Below are 23,027 nucleotides of genomic sequence, written 5' to 3' on the forward strand. Positions count from 1 at the left end.
ACTATCACACTTCCACTACTCATTACTGCTTCTTTGTTGGTAGTAGTCTGTGAATAGGGCCAGATTGTATTTCCCCAGTGTCCATACTGCTATGGGACAGGAAGAGGCTAAACAGAGCCAATTAGCTTTGATTTCTGGTCAATTAGTTGCTTTTTTCTTCTACATAAGAGTGTATATTATCCTTGGGGAAAGGATGGCTGTCTGGGACTCAGTGGAAGTCTGTGGAGCTCTTGTTGACTGTCCAAAACAAGTGGTCAAACACACTCAGATGAGTAAACAAACAGCAACATGAGATGTAGAACAAAGGCAAGTTGAATCCTTCAGATGAATTGTTTTTTGTATTTCCATGAAAGCTCATTCCTGAAATGAAATGACAAATGTAGCTGAATGTAGTTTTAAGATTGCTTCTTGGTACGGAGATATTTTTGGCACATTGTGATGTGCACTAAGACATGGTTGACATGGGAGGAGAGAACGGTCGGGCTTTGCTGAAAAGGAAATTGAAAAGAAACTGAATACCAGGAGTCAAATTTCATGAAATAATAGCTGTGACAGAAATGGGAAAAGGCAAGGAAGCAGAGAAACCAAGAATGATTTTTCTTCTTGGCTCACAGAAAAAGAGAAAGACGAAGACAAATATATCAGGGCCATAATAAATGTACCATTGTGTAGGCAGTTTAACTCGCATACAGTGCAGTTGGAAGCAAATATTGCTTCTGTCAAACTAGTATTGGGAGCTGGAGTTGGCCTTTCAGAGTGGAAATCTTTTGACTTGGATTTCTTTGACTACAGTGAAGCACACTGCTGGACTCTCCCTCAGGTCACTTTCATGGATCTTCTACAGGGACTTTTCTCCCTCTGTGTGTGTGTGTGTGTGTGTGCCAAGTGAGAGATCAAACAAAGCGATGCATATTGGATCAGGTCCATGTGCACATGGCCTTTTATAGTGACCTGCCAAGGATTCTGCGCCAAAAGGAGGGACTAACTACAAGCCAGTGCTGCTATCTTCTGCTGGGCCTTCAGGCCACAGTTCAAAGGCCTGCTGGCTGGAGCTGTGGGCTCTGTTAGCTTCTTACAGCAAACACACACACGGACAGTACACAAGTGGTCAAGCTCACATTGTAAGCTACATAAACACATCAACACAGAGAGTGCTCTCTTGCATGCTCATGCATGGACTGGAGTGGGGAAGTATCCATTATGACTTTAATTGTGTTTTTCTATGCATTAGCCCAGGGCTCATTATGGCCTCATACAGGGCGTGGGTGGATGAGGATACATGCATGAAGCAGTGACAGAGGGCTTTTAGTGGACAGATGAGAAGGTGGAGGGCCTCTTCAGCCTGGGCAGTGCTCTTCTATCTCATGTGGAGTGGCCATGGATTGCTCTTACTACATCATTCAAGTTGATCACTGCCAGTCCTTACTCCAGCCATTCTAAACAATGGCTTTTGGTTAGTGGTGGTAACTCTTTCAAGGACATAATTTGGAGTACATTAGTGGTGCACACAGCTGCGTTTTCACAGCGGTGTTAAAGTTACACGTGTGGTATATGTAATGCAGTATGTGTGCTTGCATGTGCATGTGGCATCTGTAGTGAAACAATGGAAGAATCGGACTGTGTAGCCAGTTGAAATGGATGTCATGGCTCATCTATTCCTACAAGTTGTTTTTTTATTATTATTATTATTGTTATTATATAAAGGTAATGTATTTTGGATCAGGAAGTTAAGTGTTCATAGACTGTATCTGTATAATCTTTATTACTGTCCAACATATTCAACATCTGGCCCAGTAATCGTTTTTTATTAAATGAGGGAGCAATTAGTGAAAATCCGGAAACATAAATGACAAACACACATAATAAACATTTCCTTAGCAACCCTGACTCCGGTCCAAAATGTGTAACTGGAAATGAGCCAAATATTCACTCATTTCAGTGTAAAGTTCAAGCTGGTCTCAGAATGCAAACGAGCCGAAAAGAAAAATCTGAGTGGCGTCCAAATTTGAAAAAATAAAATCCCCTCCCCCCACCCCAATGATTTTGCACGAAACACCCACCACCAGCCACTGACAACTAATAATGTTTTGTCTAAATATGAGTAAAAAAATCTAAAAATTCTGACCTTTAGCCCAAGCACTCTCCTACCCTCAAACGTTATATGGTAGTTTTGAGATTTAATGGTTTTAATTAGTGATATCAGCAGCACACTTTGATGCTGGACCATTAACGGGAAATGTGCTTCATCTTTTTTTTTATGCAGAATTGTATGGATAGAAAATAGGATACGGGACAAAGAGCCCCGGTGAGATCATAACTCATCACTGTGCAAAGACATACAGTATGGCCTTATCTGTCACCACGGAGGGAAGGTGCTGTCATGTGACTGGTTCACTCCCCAGAGACTCCTACTGTATCATGCTTAAGCAAGCACAGTAAACCACTGTGATGTACAGTAAGAGGGTTACTTCTAGGGCCTCGTGCTCATGGCGTGTAGTTAAGGAGGTATGGTAAAATAGATGGTGACAGATGGAGGGTCAGACACTGGGATAGCAAGGACAACACTGGCTGGGTTTTTAGCCACATGATGACAGAGCTGACACTGGAACATCGTCTGGCGTGCTCGAGATGTCTCTGTTTACTAGTCGGGGTTTCCACTCCCTTAACTTTGTTGTAGATCTGTCAAAGGGTGAGGTGTCCACTTTAACACCAGTCATTCACAATGCGGTGTTCTCATGTTTTCCAGACTCTGCTCCATTTTTCTTCTGTCATCGTCACTCCGCAGTTACGCTAGTCATTTCAGTATACGGGGATTGAGAGAGACGAACAAATGAGACAAAAACTGACACATATACAAAAGTTAAAAAGAGCGGCAGAGATGAAAAGCAGAGAGAACTATGCAATAAGGATGGAAGCAGCTAGATAGAGGGGAAATATATTGCCAGTAGTTGCCTCTGAATAATTCATAGGTTCTTCACAATTGAAAAACTGACTGCTTTTTATGATGTCATATTTCACAGCTAGTTTATACTCAGGATGCCCGTAAAAGCCCAGAGACTGAAGGTAGATATTGGAGATGTAGCTGTGATACTCTGATACGGTGTGTGTGTGTGTGTGTGTGTGTGTGTGTGTGTGGTATTTTCCCTCTCCAACCCAAACATACTGTAACTCTCAGTTCATCTTCCATTAATTAGTCTCTACCTTGTATTTACACTGTCTCTGTTTTGATACCTGAACCTTTGCAAATTAACTGTGCAATAAAAATTTGAGTGAGTCGACCTTGGTGTTCAGAGATCTTAGTGTTTTTGACTTTTTGTGTATGCTCCGTGTGAACGCGTTCTCTCATGTCTCAATAGCTGGTCAACCAAACACTTCAACATTCCTAAAAGCTCCAGTTGACTTGTCTCAAAGCCATTTCTCATGACAAAGAATGCGCACTGAAACCACAGAGTGATTTGTGTGATAAAAGAGGGTCTTGGGTATTGAACTAGAATCCATCTCCACTTCAAAGACTCCCAGTATCCATAGAAGCGTTTGCTATTCTCTGTTGTGCAGGTGTGCTGCCTCCCACAGGCTCTGAACGCCACGGTGCTCTACAGAGATGCTATCTCTCCCAGATACAGACAACATGGTGGGGACTCAAACAATAGAAGGCATGTGGTCTCCGGTACTGCAGGAGGGTTGTGTGTTTGCAATCACTTCAAAAATTGTAGACAGATCCAGTTGTTTGCAAGGGAATGTAATGTTTTGTTTTTAGCTAAGTTAAAATATGTGCAGTGTTTAGCTGAGTTTTTCTCCCAGCATAATGTGACCCAGGTTTGTTCGTTTCATCCCACATTTCAAAAAGATGCAAATTACAGGGAAGGAAGACTCCCAATTTGCTTTTGCAGCTCTGGCTGTGCTGTATCAGGATCAAACTGCACAGTATTTTGTGCTGTTGAACACCAGCTGTGTAATATCATCTTTCTCATCGTGTTTTTTGTAGTTGATCTGAAACTAGGTGCTAGGGGGCCATACTTCTTTTGAGTCACCGTGTTTCAAAGGAAGCTCCAATTGGCCAGTGTCATAAAATGTCACATGCTAACTTTTCTTGTTGGGACAGAATCATAATTTCACCCAGATGCTGCTTGTTGTGGCAATGTAACACCAATATACCAAGATAAAAGTAACCGTCAAGCTTTGTCAGGCTGATATTGTATTGTCCAATTCCAGTGTTGCATATTGCATTTGAGCTGCACTATGCCAAAATCCCTGTGCTCAAGAAAAATAGTGAAGGAATGTTTTATTGATGTCACCCTTATGGCTTCTGCCTCCAGGCTGGTCTAACCCACATAATATGAACTCTGAATTATTTTGCTTTTCTCCACAACAAACTGCCCTCATCTGGCCCTGTCACATCCTGACTCCAATTTTTTTTTCTTTATTTATTTTTCCTTTTTTTCTTTTTTGCACAATGTAGCTTTTTAGTAGTACGGTCTCTTATCAAAGATCTGTTGGCATTTTTTGTACCTGGTAGAAACCAAACATGGGTTTATTCTGTGATTACCTCCGCGGGGAGGCGGCGGCAGTATTTTGTGAGGCATGTTAGATGTTAGGTCTTATCTCAGGAGAGCTGGGAGGAATGGAGGTAGTTTATCTGCTCGCTGAGTCTTTACCTCTGCAGATGAGATTGTTAGTTTGTTGGAGAGATACTGAGGGAGCGGATGATGGTTGTGGGGGCTTCTTGTCTTGCTTGTTGATTTCACAATCACATGCTCTGTTTTGCCAAGGGACAGTTTCAGAGTTTTCATGTTTTACACCACAGCTCCACTGCTCTATTAGTACACTGAAGCAGTTGGGTTAGCAAGTGCTAATGAGTTGTATTACTGACCACGCAACCTGGCACCTTTGAACACAACATTCTGTGTGTACACGTGGCTTCTGACCTCAAATGCGCTCCTCATCTAGCAGCCGGCAATACACAGTATGCCACCATGCTGAATGTCTTTTAGTTATATTTCACTTATAGCTGAGTGTTTATTCCCCTCTTAAATAATCCAGACTGCCAAGATTTAAATGGTGTTCACACGAACTCTTATTTCACCAGTTCTTGCCTCTCACAGACTCATTTGTACAACACACCCCAGTTGGTGCTTTAGCTACCCAGCTCATGCATCTTTGCTTCTCCGTTTTGGCAGAAAATTCAAACATCTGCCACCCCCCCCCCCCCTTCCCCCCACCCCAAACACTCCTCTGCCTTTCTGCCTTCCATTCGCTTATCCTTCTTATCGGCCGACCAGTTCTTTCTCCTTCATTTCTTAAATTTCCTTTCCTCTTGCTCATTGCCCCTCCTCTGCACCAGATGGGCTCCTCTCTTGCTTTCAGGATAATTTGTCTATGATGCATGGGGGCTTTGGGCTGACCACATGCCTTTGGATGTTGGGAATGGCATCCGTGTTGAGTAGGATTTTTTTTTTTTTAATGAAGAGGTGAAAGAGAGGTTGCACTTCTGTTGTCTGTCAGCAAAATAGTTCAGAAGATGAGGAAAGAGAAGAAAGGCTCTCAGTGTTTCAAATTAAAGGAATAAATAAAAATACTCTTAAATGATTAATAAAGACAGAAAGTCAAAGAAACAATTTAGAAAACAAAAAGAAAATGACAAAAACAACAACAGAAAGAAGAACCAGCAGGATAAGCTGCCCTTATTAAAAGACAATTGAAACATCCCTGATCTTTAATAAGTCCATTACATTGTACAGTTGATGGGTTTTACACCATCCTTGTCACTGTTTTTCTTCTTCCCAAAAGGATTAACTGCCAGAGGAAATTTCTTTAGTGTGATTAGATGTTCATAGATGAATTTTTCACGTCTGTGTTTTGAAGACTCATCTCCAACTGTATTGCAAAGAAAGCCTGCAGGGAATGGGGCTCAAAAGATATGAGACCAGTATTTAGTATTATCCTTTGCTGTCACCCAATGAGGCCAGGATATGTCTATCATCTCTGAGCAATTTTCCATCTTATATTTTCTATTTAGAGAATTTCCAATTACAAATCACTTAATAGCTTTATCGCACGTGGTTTTATAACTTTGTGTCACATCATGTAGGTGTCACAATTTTACAGGACAAACATGATGTTAAACCATGTGATTTTAATAGACACTTATTGTTTTCTTTAATCAGAGATATTTTTCTTGAAAATTATATTTAAGAAAAAGTCAAACAAATCTTCTTTGTGAAAAATGAGCTTCACAGCAGCATTGTCTGTGATAAAAAAGATGAAGATAACTAACTCTGAATGACCTCAGTTAAAATATAATTAACAAAATCAAACTCCCCACATAAAATTTGTTTAGGCGGAACACACTGCGACACTTAGCTTTGCTCTAGTCTCAGGGTGCCAAGCTTGAAAATTCAGTGTATGCAACAGGCATGCATGAGAGGTGGAAAAGATTCTGCTCCCACCTCTATAAATCTACTATAAGGCTACTGCGGCAACTCAGAGTGCAGTAGCCTTAAATTTCCACTTCTACGGGGCTTGGCTTTGTACCCTGGGGAGACTATCATAAATCAGCTCAGTAGGATGTTTCAGGCATGTTAACAGTAGCAAAGTATCCCATAAAACAAAGAAGAAAAACTATGACAAAACATTTCTTTTGTCTGCACGCTCAATCCTGTGAAAATTTAAATTTGGAAAATGGGGGACTTTTCAGTCTTGAAACCTTACACACTGTCAATTTCACAGAGATCAGGTTAATTTCTGGCACATTTACAAAACCTTCTCTTTGGTATCAGCAAAGCTCGATATTGCATGTTGGACAAGTTGACAAGCGTAGTGAAAAGCTATAGCGCCAAAGTATCTGGCAGCGATCACATAGGAGTACGCACTTAGTAGGCAAGTGCTAAAGATGAAATTTCAACTCTATGTTTCTGTTTGGCACACCGTATCTGACAGCATTCCCTCATTCCATTCCTTTCGGCAACACTTCCCACTGTAACAGATCTCCTCTTAGATATGATGTGGACATCTTTTCATCTTCTCAGGGTCCATCTGGGAAGGTTTAGGGTCCATGTGGAAACCATTGAAATGGGGACGGCAACTGATCAGAGAAAGATGTGCCCCTCTGGAGCTGCAGCACATGTTTGGATACCAGTACCCTCATTTGCTTTGTCTCACCCTCTTTAACATTCCTGTGCCCTATATATCTATCCCCTTACCCCCACTTCCCAACTTTTACTTAACCTCTACAAGCTCTTCCTGTCTTTGTCGCTCTTCCTTCTTCCTTTCCTCTTTTCCCATCTCCTCTGTGCCTGGTAAAGTGATTGGTGAGGGACCGGGATAGTGGAAATGAAAGTGGCCATGACGAAAGGCTAAGAGATCTGCTGTAACATTACATTGGACTCCCTAGCGTTGTTTTTTTCTTTCTTTCACCATTTTCCTCAGCACCTGTTTCCCTCGACGCAGCCACTATCACATTACTCCTCCCCAGTCACCTCTGCAAAACTATTCCAGTTTATAGTTCAGACCGACCAAGACACTGCAACAATCGCTCACTCCTACAGTTTCCTAAACCTCCAACAAATTAGACTTTCATTGGAAACTAACGGTATTAGGCTTAGATTTCCATTACACCAATTTAAGATGAAAGGCTGAATTCTAACTTTTCAGCTTTGAATAGTGTGTTTGACACATGCTACAAAGGCATCGGTGAAGTTGTGTGTATGCTGGATCTCATTAAGCATGCATTAATAAGGCGTAGTCCAAACAGACTGGCAGCAAAGTGAGTCAGGAGAACTAAAACCCAAGCAAACACACCTACCTGCACATGAGCACTCATATAAACACACTACATGCTTCAGTATATAAGACAATGGGAGGTTCAGCCAACGCATGGTAAGCAGGAGCTGTTTAATATTTGTGATTTCCATTAACACTCACATGAAGCATAACCAGAAACTCAGTCACTGTAAACATCACATCCCTCTATTAACATCAGGATCTCAGTCCCCTCACCACGGTGCTGTTTGCACAGCACTGCTATAGAATACCTCTGCATCCGTGTCCATTAGTCTCTGTTGTTATAGCTGATATAGCTTTGTTTTGGGAAGATGGGCAAGAGATTGGAACGAGTATGATTATCTGGTTGCGAGATCTCAGGATAATAGAGAAGTGAAAAGATTTGCAGCAGATGTTTGTGTTTTAAAATCTCTGACAGGGTCACAAAGGGTCAGATGGCACTCTACGGGAAAGCATGCTGTGTTTATGGATGTAATTTCTCTGATGTGTGCAGGCTGCAGTGGACAGCCTGATCTTACAGTACCTCTTTGAGCCCAGGATCATGAGTTTTCCACCCTGTGCAAATAAGCCCATGTCATTGCACGTCACATCAAATCAGGATTATTTGTGATGACCGTGCTGTCCTGATTGGTAGTAATTAGTTTATGCGTCACTGTATTTTCCCTCTCGTTTTGACACACACGGTACACAGATGAACACGTAAACAAATGCACGTGTAAAAACAGACAAGCACACGGATCTCTGTTCTGCAGCAGGAAGGAAAACAAGTTGCCTCACATCCCCTTTCTCACCACTCATGCTCAAGGGTCTCATGGCTGGTCTTGGTCCTACACAGCTTCTTTGTCATCACAGAGATGAGGAGGGGTCAGATTTGGAGGAGGAGAGGCTGACGAGGTCCTGCTCCTTGGGGGATGGGGCTCCAAGTGCCAGGAATGTTAATTGGGAAGATTGTTTTAATAAGGTTCTCATCTTTGCAGATGCTGGGAGAGGGTTAGCTGCTGGGGCCACACAGACAGGAGGGCAGCTCACAGCGCGATATTGTCAGAAAACATAACTGACACAATGTGAACTAAGCCGTGTTAGACACATAGTGGGATTTAGGCACTTGTGGATAGAGATATTCCATGGCTCTTGGCATGTTTACGCCTGCTTTTCTCGAAGTAAAGGGATTTACTATAATGAGCATTCTGTGGTGACAAATGTGTGATCTGCATATCCTCACCAGTTGTGTGTTGTGTAAAATCCTATTACACTGTGAAGACTCAGACTAGCACAGTCTAGCTTGAGCACAGGGTGAGAAGAAAGAACAGCAGCGAGTGAAACTATAAACGCAACGAGAGGGAGAAGAGTTCATAAAGGATCAGTTCACCCAAGCAGCAAAATGACACATTTTCTCACTTACTTTAAGTAGTATCTCATTGTGCGTATATGTGGTTTGAGGTTTTGAGATCCATCTTTGAGATTTCTGCCTCTACCCATGAGTACAAAGTAATCAAATTTTGTTTTTTGGTGCTCACAGTGCTGAAGAATTACATTTAAAAAATTTAAAGCTTCATGTCTTTTCCATAATAATAAATAATAATAAATCTAGAGAATTCTTTTAGGATCAACATTATGCAGTTTTAATAGAAAGCATTTAGAAGCCACAGTAAGACTTCAATTCAGAGAAATGACAAGCAGGGCTGCAATATGTCCCTCTGTTGTGTTTGAGAGGGAGAAAGAGCCAAAGAATGAGCGAGCACACAGTACAGGTGTACCTGCTTGTGTGGACGATAGTGTTACACCTGTTCTTTTTTTATCTGTGTGCAGAGAGCTACAGGCTCGGGGCTATACAGTGAGTGGTGAGAGTTAAGTTACACCAGTTCTCAGTTCCTCGTCTTCCTCTGGATGCAAAGCTCCACCTATAGACACGATTATGAATACAAAGTAGAAGTTTTACTCAGATGACGTACACTTAAAAGTAGAGAACAGTCCAGTGAGGCTGGACAAATCCCGAACCCACTAGTTAGGTGTGCACAGAATTGCTGTAGTGGTAATTAAGTGATCTATTGTCAAAAGTGAAGGTAAATCACTGCTCATAAAGTGTATTCATTTACTTTTTTCTCCCATCTTTCTCCCTCATTATAGTGAAACTTCTAAACCAGCAAGAATGGAAAAAGTATGAATTCCACTAGAAGCAGCATAATGCTTTGGAAAAGTGTTTGGCATTTTTTTAAGCTTGACCAGTACTGATATTGATTTGAGTGCATTTAAAACCCACAATATCTGATGCAGTTTCCACAACAGGTAACAGGCTCTCCCTGAGAATCCAAACAGCCTTGATTACTTTCATGTGTAGACAGTGAGTGATCTGTCAGCTCACAAATCCACAAGGAGCTTGTCAATGTTTTTCAGTCATTAAATGAAAATGCGATAATCCTATACAGATGTTTATTGCACAGCTTGCATTGTGGCAGTGGGTGTTCTTATCTGGATTTTATTGGATTTGTATTTTTTTTTGCCTTTTTCAGAACTTTTTGGACCGAAAGAGTTGTTCTCGAGTTTTCTTTTCTTTTCTTTTTTTTTTTTTCCTCTGACATTCCTGGCTTTGCTGCCCCGGCACTTGAAACACTCTTTATTTTAGTCCAACTCGTGCTCACCCAGCACTCCAATCAAACAGGCACTGTTTATTGAACTATGAGGTGCCAAGTCACTCACTCACTCAGTCACTCACATAAACCTGCTTCCCCGCTGCCCTCTGTGCCTTTTGCCATGTTCGCCAAACGCCATCTCGCTCTCCAAGCCTGACGAGAAGACTTATGACCATTTAAACAAACACAGGCACTCAATGGCCTCTCTGTCTGTGCGGCTGTGGGGCAGAATTTCCTTTATGTGGTGCATGTGTGCGCGCCTGTGTGTGAGCACATGTTTGTGTTCTTTATGTACGGACATAATTACTGTTGGATACTGCTGCACACGAGGCCTACATGTGCGTGTTAAAGTGTATAGAGGGTGAGGTGCCGAGATTGAACCCTCTGCATTGGCAGCTTCGCTGGGCCAGAGCGAGCTCGGACAAGCCCTCTGGTGTGTCACCTAAGGGTTCGCAAAGCCATCTGCCCTGCCTGCCAGTGTCCGTTACTGAAATCACTTGGCCTAGTGTAATAAAAATGCCTTTATCCAACACACGAAAACACATCGGCTAAGCTGGCATATTTCCCTACATGGCTTGGTTTGTATTTATGTGTCTGTGTATCACCCTCAACAAACCAGTTGTTGAGAAATCTTCCAGTAACGTTAAACCGCAGTGATTCCTCCTTTGTATCTTGATACCAAAGACAAGTAAGACAAGCTGTGAATACATGTTGAGGGCTGTGCCTGAGTTTTCTTTGTTTACAAAAGGACTCCCATACTTTATTGTTCAAGCTAGTTCTGTTTGTAGGAGTAATCGGGACATCCTGTCTCTGCTCCGTGACATGACATCACATTCTGTAGGATGACCTCATGATGTTCGGGGCGTGCAGGTGCAAAGCCTAAAGGCCAGTGGGGTAATAGTCCTTCTGCTCTTGTTGACATATTTACGGGTGTGCATGAGATATCTTACGGTCAACCATGCACATAGGCTGTCAAGCATTTTTACTGACGTGACTCTGCAGATGTGACCTCATACTGAATGTCACGGTTGTCTGGGGAGCTTTGATTGGTTTCTATGTGATTTATAAACCCAGAATTTAAATATAAATGCGAAAGCTATGAATCAATTCTTTAAAGAACAAAACATTTACAAGTGGAAAATCTGTGATGGCTTCACGATGATGTCAGCTCTTTTTTTTTCAGCTGCCCGGTTTGTCAGTTTTTATCTTTGTATTTGGATATATATTCATGAGTTGGAAGTTTGTATCTGCAATCATCTGTCCAAGACAGCATTATCTGCATGGTCAGTGTGGCTTGCCTGCTGTTGGACAGACGGATAAGACTTTCTGCACGGTGGGCAAGAGGAAATAAGCTCAGAGCAGAAGAACGCCAGTCAGATCCAGAAAGAGAGGCGCGTCTGCTGTGTCCAGTCTCTACTCTCTGGTGGTGGGGTCAGAGGGGAGCAAAGAAACAAGAAGGAGGCGGGAGGCAGCGATTCTCCAGAGTGCACCAGGAGTCCTGTTATATCTTCACACCCACCAGCAAAAAAACAGATTTATACAGTGCAAGCAGAGACACACAGTATGCACGCCTCTGGCAAATTATCCACCTGCAACAGCCTTTGCAGTGGAGTGCCATGGGTTAACACACCATTGCTATAAGCCTGTCTTTGATATAAGCCGCTCAATGTGTGTGAGCCGAAAGAGAGGTAAGATAAGGGGGTCAAATGCTGAGAGGGGGGAGAGAAATTTAAAGACAAAGTTGGAGAGTTGCATTGAGTGAGCGAATGAGAGCTGTCTGCATCGCAGGACAGAGCTGGAGGCAAGGTGAAGAGCATCAGTACGGAAGCATACAACAGAGCCACACTGTGATTAGGTCAGGTTTGTGCTTATGGCGTAAACAACACTCATGATGGGGCAGAGGATTTATGTTGAATAGTCAGTAGAAATGGACTGGAGGGGAGCTCATCCACTGTAAGCTTTAGTTTAAGTTTAATGATTTCACATAAATCCGTTATTTGACCAGAAAAGAAGAGATTTAGTAGATGTTTTCTTTCATTACATGTAAACTATTATTTCCATTTTTTTAAACATTTCTTATGTACATATTTTGCGTGTACAAAGACTTTAACATCTCAATCATGTTGAATCATAGAGACACTTTAATAGTAAATACTCCTGCAGTGCAAAAGAAAAAAAAACAATGCATTTCTGCTACAGCTGAGGATTTAAGCAGTCACCTATAACCAGGAACATCTGGGGCTGCGTAGCCATTTGATATTTTTCTTGGTGTTTGCTGCGCTGCACATTCATCTCTGTCTAATATCCTCAGGTAGTATTTGATGATATTTGGCCCCTGATAGCCCGACAATGTTGCAGCTTGTGAACTTGAACTACCTTGAGGAAACCAGGATGGATAAAAAGGAAGCGGTCTTGCATTATATATTGAGCAGAGTCTCTTCTTCCTTTTGTTTCTACTTTTCTTCTTCCTCTCATTAATTCACTTTCTCCTCTCCTGTCATTCCCGCTGCTTCCGTTGTGGAGATAGCCATGTCCATTCTGTTTTGAGGAAAAAGCCAAAGCCAAAGGCGAGACCCACGCTGTGCTCTGTGTCTCTGTGGGATTGAGTGCGGGTGCCTTCTGATAAACCTTTAATTCCCTGGTGGGTCTGTTTTTTGTATCCCTCTAAAGATTTGTGAGGAGCTTGTTTTACTTGGTTTAATTTCCTCAGAACAAAGCTCATCTGATCTTCCCACCCAGACTGGTGTGTGGCATTAAGTCTTCATTTTCATTAATGTTGGAGGGCAGCACGGGAATCTCATTTTAATTTGACATTTAAACATCTGTTTTCAATTTCCTGAGGAAAAGAGTGTGTGTTTATATGTGTAAATGAGCGTGTGTGTGTGTGGACGGACAGGGGATAGCTTATGGGGGTGATGAACCTGTTAGTTTTCAGAACTGAGAGCAGCCATCTCAGCTGACCTTTAAAGGAGGGTTTGAATGCAAGAAATGATGGCAGCTAATTGCATTAGCTTCTACACAGCTCCAATTTGCTACTGTGGACCTGGAGACAGCTTTATTATACAGTACAATATAGCCCAACAGATGTTTGCCGCTACAAGCTAAGACTCTGCTTTGATGAATGTTTTTTTTTCCCCTTTTTTTATGCATAGTCAGCTATTTGTCTTGCAGCAAGCCATGTCAGCCAGGTGAGGTAAAACATGTTTTGTTCTTCCACTCCTGAAAAGAGGAAATGCAGGGCAGAATGCATCCCTTTACCTTGACAAAGCGTATTGATATCTGTCCAGGTCCGGATATCCACTCTGTTCCATCCCATCATCAGCATATTTGTGCAAATCCAGGACGGACAAAGAGGCGTCTTCATGCTGGGACTTGTGACTTTGGCTCATTTCCACATATTAAGCTACAAACTGAAAATCTCTCTGTACACGCATACACTCCTCTCTCTCTCTCTCGCTCTCTCTCTCACACACACACACACACACTGAGTTTGGCCCCTCTGTTAATAGCCCAGGAAATATTATCTGCAAGGGGACAGCTGCAGGCTCACTAGAGAGACAGAATGGTAGAGTAGGCTCATTATCCCAAACACAGATACAGACTGCACCGCACACACTTACAGGACAGCACGTAGTGTGAGTGCTTTGCATCACTTTTTTTCCCCCCCAGAATTCTGGGTCCCAAAACAGGAGCTGTAAGGGGCGAGCAGGGATATATGTGAATACAGGAAGGAGCAATACTGGATCTTTTATTTACATGAGTTGGAGGGAGCAGGCAAAAATGATTCTGCCCCGGCCCCAGATCTGATAGGGCTTCTGGGGATAGAGTTGGGGCTTTGTACCCCATCCAGATTTCAGTCTGTCTGTCGATCTCACAGACTGTCTGGCTGCCTCTGTCTCCCTCTTGCTCACTCCTCCTCAATCCCAGAGGATTTTGTTTTCCACTACGCAGATGTTCAGCGTTGTCTGCTGCGCTGCACTCAGCTGTGTTTATAACAAAGAGGTGTTGGTTTGGAGGTGGAGAAAGGCCGTGAGGTGGGGGAGTGAGTGCCGTTGAAGGGGGGGGGGGGGGGATCACTGCACTGTTGGTGTAAACATTGAATGATGCCAGCTCTCCCTCGGGCCTCCAACAAGTCAATATAGCATCGTTTTTCCCTCTTTTCCTCCGAGCATATCATTCTTTATTTTCCAGAGGGACAGATGCCTGTGAATATTAGCTAAAAGAGATACAGTGAGCTCAGCAGGGAAAGTAGAGACACAGTGAGAGAAGACGGTGTGCAATTAAGGTCACAGTTAACTGAACTCGCGCTCCCTGGCACTGAAAGACTGTATTTACCTCAAAGGAAAAATATGATTTCCCTCATATCTTCAATGTACAGATTCTTGATCAATATCAATCCATGTCTCCAGCTGATGCAGCATATTTATACCTTGGTACATTAGGTTGACTTTTACAATAATCCTCTTAAGGACAAGCTGGATTTGCTGATACAAACAGAGACAGTTTCTTCAGATGGAGCTGGCGCTCTAATGGATCGGATGTTTGGTGTTTACATTCCTGAATGACTCGATCTGCTATTAACCATACAGCACGAACTCGGCACACAGCTGCACTGCTGAGTGTGAGATGAATTAGAGTGAGAGGCTGAAAATTTAGGGAGTTACACACGTAATTGCCTTTCAACTGTACACAGCACAGTGTGTATAGATCTGTGGACCCATGCCTTCTCTTGATGGTGCAATGGCAAATAACTCACAAAATATCCAGTAAATCCTTTTGCTTTGTTTCTGATAAATGCTGCCGCATGCTTTGGAATTTAGATGCTTCTGGGGAGGCGTGGGTGTGATTAGGCAACAGGACTGTGGAAGCCATTACAGGCCATCTTCCTCTAAAACAAAGTTCCTTTTAATGGACTGAATACTCAGTGTTACAAAAACCAGAGAGCAGTATCTGGGCTTGCCAATGACCAATTAAGTGCTTAAAGGGTTTAGTCAGGAATTTGTAGGCTGTCAGTAGGTGAGGGGTCCTTCGGTGAGCCTGACTTTGATCTGTGACTGAGGTGACTTTAGAGCAAGCTAAGGAGCCTGAGACAAAAAGATAGCTAAAGTGCAACTTTTATCCTCAAAATGCAGACAGAACAACTTGCACATAATTTTCAGGTTTTACCTACAGATAGCAATGCACACGCACACAGTGCCTTGATCTTCCCTACTCAGTGTGTGGCCTGAATTTCAGGATACAGACACTGTTTTTATATATTTTATATGTATATATGCATTGGAGCTGGAAACATGATTACTGGCACACACTGTCTGCCAAAAGGAGCTTGTTGCTTTTTCATAACCTTCTCTCCGCTCAATAAACCTCCAGTTTATCTTTAACACTGCACATTATGAGCTCATTGATATGAAGTTTGTCTGCCTCTCAGAAAGTGGATTTGCATTGATCTACTTTGTTGCGACGTCCACTTATTAATGATATTAATCTACTAGTCTGATTAGGCAGGGAGGCAAAGACTAATGATTTTTAGGTGCAGCCACGTATACAGAACTACTCAGTTCATATTTTAAAACCTCCACATCTATTCGTTATCAAATTACTCTCCACCAGAAATAATTAAATGACAAACAGTGGAACTCGTGTATCCAAAAGAAATCAAACTCCATGGCTGTGTCATCTATTTTAAAGGACTCCAGCAGGGAAAATCAAAAAGACAGGAGCGGCAGTGATCTACGGTCGGCTTTCAAGCATGTTAAAATAGAATGGGTGCTTGAATTCAGAATATCTAAATATGAAAGGTCAAGGAGAGATGAAGATGCAATAATAATAACACACTCTTTAGTACACAATGATCCTCTGCATGGAGTAAATCAGAAGAGAGATATGTTCAACATTTTGTCATTTGATGCAGAGCCAGTTTTGTGTGTTAAGACAACTTGACTTAAAGTGTTGTTTTTTGTTGTTGTTGTTGTTTTTTTTAAAAACACCTCAATAGCGTGCTTCTTTCGTTCTTCCTTTTTCATACCATCCCCAGAGGGAAACATTTTACCATTTCATTAAATGTTTCCCTTTTTTGTGTGTTTTCTCGTAGTTCTACGCGACGACTTCAGACAAAATCCTGCAGATGTGATTGTGGCAGCGGGAGAGCCGGCAGTCCTGGAGTGTCAACCTCCTCGTGGACATCCTGAACCCACCATATCATGGAAAAAAGATGGAGTGAATATCGATGACAGAGATGAGAGAATCACTGTAAGTAACTGTTATCGCTGACATGTACTGAAGCTTAGAGATTGCTTTGTATATGTCTGTTTAAATCTATGAGAGAGAATGACCTAGTACTCTAGGTCAAGTCATTACCACCACCTCAGCGTTTGTTGAAAGATTGATTTGTTCGGCTCATTATTCACAAATAGCAATTCCCAAACCCAAAATACCCAATCTTGATGCCTTCTGCACTTAATAACTGAGGTATGGAATTAGTCTTGCTCCATTAGCTGGCAGCATTGCATTGATTAGGGATGGCCTACTGGTGAAATCAACCAGGAGAAGTGTAGATCAGGAGGGAGAAATGAGCTGACTGGAATCGAAGAAAGTTGCACTCAGCAGCAGCAGGACTGACTGCAGAATCAAAACAACAACTATCTGCATTTACAACCAAACCACCAATTATTCAGTTTAATTAAAATAGCACCCAGGCCAGCACAACAGTATCAGTCAGCTCTACATGCTTGCTTACTGAAGATGTTTCTTGATTATCCCTAGCTTAAACACTTTGTAGCAAACACAAGTTTGTGTCTGTAGTAATTGTTCTTGAGCAGGAGATTTTTACTTGGGTTTAATTACAAGTCAAACTCAGCAGTTGGCTAACATAAGCAGGCAGTGAGTAGGCAGTAGTTAGTAATGCGCCTGGATCACATTTTAACAATCTGACTAGATGGATTTTAAGATTCTGGCTGCACATTGTACAATTTTTAGGCAATCAAAGAGTTTGGCCCCCCAAGTGCTGACAAAGTGCTGAACTTAACTGTACAGTCATGGAAAATCTAATCTTGCCCAGATGATAAATATAAGCTACTAATAAAGATGTTCCACTCAGTATGCCTGCAGTCTGTCGCTGAAAAACCAGCCTGGGCTACTGGTGCACAATAAAATAAAACTTTCTGGGCAGGTCAGAATTGTGATTTATCACTGCTGGCTATCTTTAGCGGAGAGCTGTTCATGACTGAACACAGTTTTGCACAGCGAGGGTGAATTGAGGTTGGATATATTGAGTCCCAAGCTCTTTAACAGTGTAGCTGTTCTTTCTCAGTTTTTTTTTTTCCTAAGCTGCACATTCAGGAAATCTGGACGCTGCACAGCATAATTGAAAGAAACAAGTGCATAATCTGGTTTAAAGAGAATTAAATCATATCTGTCTCTGAGTTTAGTCAGTTGTCATTGAGGAGCACGAAAATTTCACTACACACTGGACCTTGTTGACTGGAGGAATTTAGTGTAGTATTTGCACAGTCATATAGTGCATATCTGGCCATTGTATGCACAGCAGCTATCTTTGCCTGCTGTTGCATCACAGATAGTGTTCTCTCCTTAAACTGACATCAGAACTATTCATGTTCAACATTTGATCTTCTGTAAAATAAAAGGAATGTTAATCTCTGTCATCCTTTACCCTTTCAGTTTTGGTTATTATCTAGAATTAGAATTAGAATTAGAATTCAACTTTACTGTCATTGCACATGCACAGGTACAGGGCAACGAAATGCAGTTTGCATCCATCCAGAAGTGCTTTAGTGATATAGATATATTACAATATATATTAGCAATAATATAGATATGTAAGTATGTTACAGAAATGGGTCTATTATGGTATGTTATAATGTACACGGTATGAAGTATGTTATGAATATTCTATAACTATAAGTATGTACAGGCTGTAGTGAGTACAAGCTATGTACAGGCTATGAACAGGATATAAATATGAAATTTAAAAAAAAAAAAAAAAAAAACTATACAGAAATCTGAGATATACAGTTATACAGAAATGTGAACTATGCAAGTTATAAACAGTTGTAGGTTTAAAAATTATCGTATGATTATTTACACAGAACTATACAGTAGTGCAGTTAAGATAAGTGAGATATGTGGATAATTTCTACAGAGGTATATAAAGTGCTAGTGATTGTGAATGGTGGTTCAGTCCATGTTATTATTGTGTGTTTGAGGGTAGGTTGTCCATTGTGTGTGTGTGTAGGTGGTTGTGGGTGTGTGTGTGTCCAGTCCATGAGTTTAACGTGGGTCAGATGTCAGGAGGCAGAGTTCAGGAGTCTGACAGCTGTGGGGAAGAAGCTGTTCCGGTACCTGGTGGTCTTAGTCCGGAGGCTCCTGTAGCGCCTCCTAGAGGGCAGGAGGGTGAAGAGTCTATGTGATGGGTGACTGGGGTCTTTGATGATTTTCCCAGCCCTTTTCAGACACCGCTTCCTGTATATGTCTTTTATGGCAGGAAGTGGTGCTCCGGCGATGCGCTGGGCAGTTTTCACGACCCTCTGCAACGCCTTCCGGTCCGAGGCAGAGCAGTTCCCATACCAGACTGTTATACAGTTGGTCAGGATGCTCTCAATGGTACAGCGATAGAAGTTCACCAGGATGTCTGAGGACAGGTGGTTTTTCCTCAGAGTCCTCAAGAAGAAGAGGCGCTGGTGAGCCTTCTTGACCAGCTTGGAGCAGTTGGTCCTCCAGATGAGATCCTCGGAGATGTGGACTCCCAGGAACTTGAAGCTGCTCACACGCTCCACAGCCGTCCCCTTAATGTGGATGGGTGGATGTGGGTCAGCATTCCTCCTGTAGTCCACGATGAGCTCCTTGGTCTTCTCTGTGTTAAGCAGCAGGTTGTTTCTGTCGCACCACTCAGCCAGACGATCCACCTCCTCCCTGTAGGCGGCCTCATCGTTGTCACTGATGAGGCCAATCACCGTGGTGTCATCTGCAAACTTAATGATGGTGTTGGAACCATCAGCAGGTCTGCAGTCGTGGGTGAAGAGGGAGTAGAGGAAAGGGCTCATCACACAGCCTTGTGGTACACCGGTGTTCATTGTGATTGTAGATGAGCAGTGGTTATCCAGCCGGACATGTTGGGGGCGGTTGGTCAGGAAGTCCAGTAACCATTTGCAGATGAGGGAACTGATGCCCAGGTCTGTCAGTTTTCTGATGAGTTGTGAGGGGTGGATTGTATTGAATGCTGAACTGAAGTCTATAAACAGCATTCTGGCGTATGTGCTGTTGTTGTCCAGGTGTGAGAGGACAGAGTGCAGTGCGATGGAGACTGCATCCTCTGTGCTCCTGTTCTGGCGGTATGCGAATTGGTGGGGGTCCAGGGTGGGGGGGAGACAGGATTTGAAGTGTGCTAGGACCAGCTGCTCTAAGCACTTAGTGATGATGGGGGTGAGTGCTACTGGGCGGTAGTCATTGAGGCAAGATGGGTTGGAGTTCTACTGGACTACCTCGTACTTTGAAGATAAAGCAGTCCTGTTTCATCTCTGTGTCATGCATGCCTCACACACACATTCTTCCACCTAATCATGTTTGTGCCTATTTAAGAACAACACGGATAAACTGTTCCCGTTTCTGCAATAATACTGATTTTACATCCAGAATAGTGGAAGCTATGACTTATTCTTACTGCAGTATATGAGATTTTGTCCGCTGTTGGATGAAATTCTCTGAGTAAACGTTTTCAATGCTGCTGTTTAATGACTCAGTTGTGTCCTTGTAGCTTGGAGCAATGTTGGGCCTTCTGAGGAACTAAAAACAGTCTGGACCAGCTGGTGTTGCTCACTGTAAACTTCCTGTCAAGTACAAAACCGTACAGATTGAGTGTTCCCAAATGACCACTTTAAAAGTAGCGCCAGACGTCATGAATGGCAATCGGAATATGTGTAATCAACTGTGGTGACAGATGTTAACAGATCAAGTTGTATTAGAAATAGAAAAATCGTACGGCAAGCTTGTTTATGGTATAGTAAATTTGGTTGCAATGAATGACCATAGAGGGAGAAGCAGAGGTCTTTTTAATGTAATGAACAGCTGAGCTCGTCAAACCCCACCCCATCTAGTCTGCATTGTTATGTTTGTTTCAATCCACTTCTCCCACCATGCAGCATGCTTAAACGTGCAGTCTCCTTGGTGATCACTGTTGATCAGAGCAAGGTCCCAAACCACCTGCAGTGGGGATTTTCTCTCTGCACTGCACTTTATACTGGGTTTGGGATGGCTTGGATTTATTGGATATAGCTTAAAAAGGAGGGAATGAACTCCAGAAAGGAAGAGAGAGTGCGCGGAATTCTTTTGTGCTATCTATTTTAGCCAGCTATACGTAAACACCTACTGCACACTGCATGCCGTGACACACATGGATCCAGCACGGCATTAAAACCACCTGCCTGATATTGTATACGTCCCTACTTTGTGCGCCATTTCACATATATTCATGACTTCATGCGAAAGGTTTCCCACAGCCATAAAAAGTAAGTTACCCTGCTGCTGTGCCACTAGCAGCAGCTGGCCACATCCCTCTCAACTCTGTCTAAATGGTCTTCCAGGAACAATAAGGGAGGAACAACTAAATAGAAAAAGAGAATATGCCAGTATTTAAGCCTAGACCATTGTCTCGTTAGAGAGAGAGTCTGCCGGCAGCATCATAAATGGCCAAAATGCAGCACATTGTCCTTCTTGTTTTGTGCTGTAGTTGTGGCTAATTATCGGCCTGGAAAATGAACTGCTGTGTGAATACCAACAGAGTTGGTGCTGAATGGGGGGCTTTTGCATTATCAGCATTGCCAAATGACATGAGACAAAAGGCAACAGGATAGTGCCATCTCCCTCTACTGCAGGGATAATGGTCAGATTGTTGGGGCTTTCAGCAGCCAGTGTGCTGCACTGTGTTGTGTTGAGAGGATATGCATGCAGAAAAAAAGAGGACCGCTGCTACATTCATTTACTTTAGCCAGCTCTCAGAGTCCCTGCTGCTCTGGCACTCCAAATATGCCTGCAGAGAATGGGAAACTGCCACAGACTCACAGAGGTAAGGATATGGATAGAGGGAACAGGGGCCTTAAGTGGTTCCTCATGTCAAAGCCCTGTGGAACCAACAGTACACCCCCTCTTTCTCTGCTGCATGGTCTGCCCTGACCTTGGGCCTTTGTGAGTGTCACAGTGTTTTAGCTGTTAAGCCTTTCCTCAAACAAACAGTAACATAATGATACTTCAAACCCCTCCAGCACCACAGGGTGCCCTAAATAAGCCAGGCTTCCAAGCCTCTTCAAGTCCCTCTGCCTCCTGCTTTACCATGAATATTAATCAGGGGTGAAGGGCCGAGGAATGCCGCAGAACCAGAAGAATGTGTCTGCTGTCCAAAGTTGTCCTTCAAGAAAGTTAAACTTATTGCAACTACTTTACAAAAACAGATGAAAACACGCTGTTTCAGGTATAGATGAGATGCCCTAGCACGCATGTGACTACATGTGTAACCGGGCTTAACACGGTGGTCATGGCTGAAGCAGATTGTTGCAATATTGTGTGTCAAGTTCTCTGTCAGGTGTTCCCTAATGAAGCTATCCATTACATGCTTGCAGAGGGTGGTCCTGGTCTTGCAGGCTGATGTGTGCATTTAAAACCTTAAGCTTTATCAGAGCACAGAGATCACCGTGCACCGTGCTATTGTGTGCATCTCTGCTGACTGGCATGGTTGTCAGCAGAGAGAAGGGCTGAGGGGCCTGTGCTGGGACCAGGACTGCTTTTCCGACTGCCTGAGAACAAAGCATCTCCTCTGGCCTGTAATCAAAGCCCTGGGAAATAACAGACATGACATTCACCTGGACAAACACACATTTTCTCCTCTGTGTGTGGGTGTGTATACGTGTATGTCGTTCATGTGTGCTTGAATGAACGTCCACTTGCTCTCACTTGTAGTTGTATGCACATACACAAAAAATAATAAAAATGCCTCAGGTGTTACCTCAGTGAGCTGTGGTTCTGCTGGATTTGAAAAGTATTCTTTAGCTTGGCGTACCCTGAGGAGAAACAGGCCAGCTGATAGTGGCTTAGAGTCAAGCAGACTCTCCGTAAGCTCAAAGCAAAAACCCAGTGAAAAGCCTCTTTCCCATCAAGCCATTATATGTTTGTGAGTGCATTTTATCACGGTGTTGTAATGGGCTTTTGGTACATAAATGCTCGCTGGAATTCTTGAGTGCAATCAGGAAATGTTTCCTAATGTTTGGGCTTTGCTGTTTTCTGTGTGTCAACAACAAGTCCCAAGTGTCTCTCAGACTAATATTGCCATTTTTCTCTCCATACAAAGCCTATCACCTTCTCTTCTGCTTTCACAGATACGTGGAGGGAAATTGATGATTACAAATGCCCGGAAAAGCGATGCTGGGAAGTATGTGTGCGTCGGCACAAATATGGTTGGAGAACGTGAAAGCGAAATAGCTGAACTTACAGTGCTTGGTGTGTACCTCAGATTTTTGTCTTTTTTTCTGCTTCTAATGCTATCCCCAAAACATGCAACAGCCACACACTTTTCTTTTCTCTTTTTTGGCCTGCAGAATAAAAACAAAGGTCCAG

General features: G+C 42.7%; 1 protein-coding gene across 10 annotated transcripts in view; it reads left to right on the top strand.

The window, feature by feature from the left end:
• Positions 1-23,027, top strand: part of robo1 (roundabout, axon guidance receptor, homolog 1 (Drosophila)) — a 229,592-nt gene that overhangs the window by 165,139 nt on the left and 41,426 nt on the right. For all 10 annotated transcript variants that reach the window (XM_085184211.1, XM_085184212.1, XM_085184214.1 and 7 more), the window contains 2 exons: positions 16,501-16,658; positions 22,790-22,910. In XM_085184211.1, coding sequence (XP_085040337.1) covers positions 16,501-16,658; positions 22,790-22,910 — 279 coding nt within the window. The remainder of the gene's footprint in view (positions 1-16,500; positions 16,659-22,789; positions 22,911-23,027) is intronic.

Source organism: Neolamprologus multifasciatus, chromosome 14, assembly GCF_963576455.1.
Source record: "Neolamprologus multifasciatus chromosome 14, fNeoMul1.2, whole genome shotgun sequence".
NCBI lineage: Eukaryota > Metazoa > Chordata > Actinopteri > Cichliformes > Cichlidae > Neolamprologus > Neolamprologus multifasciatus.